Source organism: Habropoda laboriosa, unplaced genomic scaffold, assembly GCF_001263275.1.
Source record: "Habropoda laboriosa isolate 0110345459 unplaced genomic scaffold, ASM126327v1 scaffold11, whole genome shotgun sequence".
In the NCBI taxonomy this organism is placed as follows: Eukaryota; Metazoa; Arthropoda; class Insecta; order Hymenoptera; family Apidae; genus Habropoda; species Habropoda laboriosa.
The window spans coordinates 1,164,654-1,166,779 of NW_017100150.1; the positions used below are offsets into that span (position 1 = coordinate 1,164,654).

A 2,126-nucleotide genomic window follows, 5' to 3' on the forward strand; every position below is an offset into this window, starting at 1 on the left:
ACTATCATATAAAAATCTGTTAAAAATCACTGTCTTTCGAATAATAAACATATCCGCACGTTGTATATATTGCCGAGTTACTGAACCAATTCCGGTGAAGTTGCACGCTTCGAATAAATTAGGAAAATGTGTGTAATTGATGTCAGTCACGCTATCAGATAAATCACAGTGATCCTCCTTCCGACCACAACGAGCGAAGTGTGTTGATTTCGATGTTACTTCCCCTATCTTCACGTTCTTGATGTTTCTTTCTTCCAGTTAGCCGGAGTTGGTAATTTTCGATTACTACGTTCCAAATTGGTTCTACTTTTGAAACATTTTCGACACGTCAGTCGCCAGAATGCAAGTCTGAAGTCGGCCGAATAGAATGCATAAATGAATGGATTGATGGCCGAATTAATCCATCCTGAAATTAACAAAGAAAACATTCATTTCGTTACAGCCTTGAATTCTACAATTTCAATTTTTTTAATGTTTCGTGTAAAAATAAAAGTGAGCAGACGATTTCAATTGACTCTCCTTGCAGCGATTTGGCTTTACAGAGCCCTTAGCTTCCACTAGCTTCGTCGCAGAGGGTTAATGACTAAACGATCCACTCAGAAGCCAAAATGAATCACTCGACTTTTTCAAATTCTTCCAATTTCTTTACCAAAGCGCATGCTTGGTGCTTACCTCTTCATTAATAAAAGAAATTTAATTCGATGGAGTTAGTCACTCTGGCTTCTGAGTGGCTGAAATATTGATAAATATCAACGAATAAATTGTTTCTATTTCACATAAAGTGATCACAGTTTTTCGATAAGGGCAATTTTAATTAACGAAGAAAGGTGGTGGTTACCTAGCCAAGTTAGGGCTGGCATTAGGATATCCGGTGGCTCCATGGGCACGAATGGGGTGGCCAGGTAGAGAATGAAGAACGGCAGCCAACACGCCACGAATCCACCTACGACTACTGCCAAAGTACTGGCGGTTTTTGTCTCCCTGGCCACTCTGTTGATGCAACTCTGTTGATGACTGCGAACGATCGTTGACTTCTTGCTCGTGCTCGGTGGTTCCGCTTCGTCCAATGATCTATCACAGGCCACGCTGCTGGTCACGCATTCCGTTCTTCGTACCCTGATACTCTTTGCTCGTTCGATCTGCGGAAAATTTACGTAAGCTGACATTCATGGTCATGACTGATCGGTAGTGTTTGAAACAGGAGTGAAACGACGAGCATTTAGTTGCGTTTGAATTGTACTTCTTTTTTGTAGCGTATCTGAGGATTTATGCAAATTTGTACGAAATTTTTTGGGAATTTTTCTTTTTCTTTTTGATGTGCCAATGACGAGTTGTCTTTGCATATCTTTCTTTTCTATTTTTACTGTATTTATACTTGTTGGAAAATACGAATTTGTGAGTTTAATTGCGAGGTCTATGCAAATTTGCGTTATACGTTTTGGAAATTTTTGTTTTGTTTTTATATGTAATTATCTTTATATACCTTTTTTTATATTTTTACTGTACTTTGTTTCGTTGGAAAATAGGAATTTGCGAGTTTAATTACGTGGTCTATAGTGACTTGTATGCAAAGCATATGTTTTGGGAATTTTCTTTTTAAGTGATGATTTGTTTTCATATATATTTTTCTTTAATTTCTATTTCACTCTTTTGCTGAAAAATAGGAATTTGTGAGTTTAATTGCGCGGTCCATAGTGTCCTGTAAAATGGTAATTGCATCGAATAAACAGTATTTCAAATAGTGCATTTTTAAATAAACGGTAACTTTCGTATTTAATTTTTTTTTTCTGTCTTTATCTGTTATAAGCTCATTAGCATTTATCACTTCTCAGCCCCTAACTTCACGGAGAGACTTTTTAAACATGGAGATCCGCTTATAAAAAGGTACTGTTTCTGTATAAAGAGCTTTACCAAAATAGGCGTGTTTCAACGGGACGATATATATTTTCCTTATCGCTGCTATTTCCAACCTGCAGTTCAGATTATGAGATTTCATTCGAATCCTGAGTCGACCTTTTAGCGTACTGCTTTTTACCGAGTTCGTTAATTTTCCGCAAACTACTGTTGCTTAAAAAAACGTTCAATTTAAAATAACGCGAAAATTTATTGCAATTTTTCTGCGAAAG

At 36.8% G+C, this 2,126-nt stretch overlaps 1 protein-coding gene across 1 annotated transcript in view; it reads right to left on the reverse strand.

Moving 5' to 3' along the window:
* Window positions 1-230: 230 nt before the first annotated feature.
* The window catches only part of LOC108574984 (tyramine receptor 1-like), a 19,490-nt gene continuing 17,594 nt past the window's right edge, over window positions 231-2,126 (reverse strand). The window contains exons 5-6 of the mRNA XM_017937674.1: window positions 839-1,139; window positions 231-406 (exon numbers count right to left, since the gene is read on the reverse strand). Coding sequence (XP_017793163.1) covers window positions 231-406; window positions 839-1,139 — 477 coding nt within the window. The remainder of the gene's footprint in view (window positions 407-838; window positions 1,140-2,126) is intronic.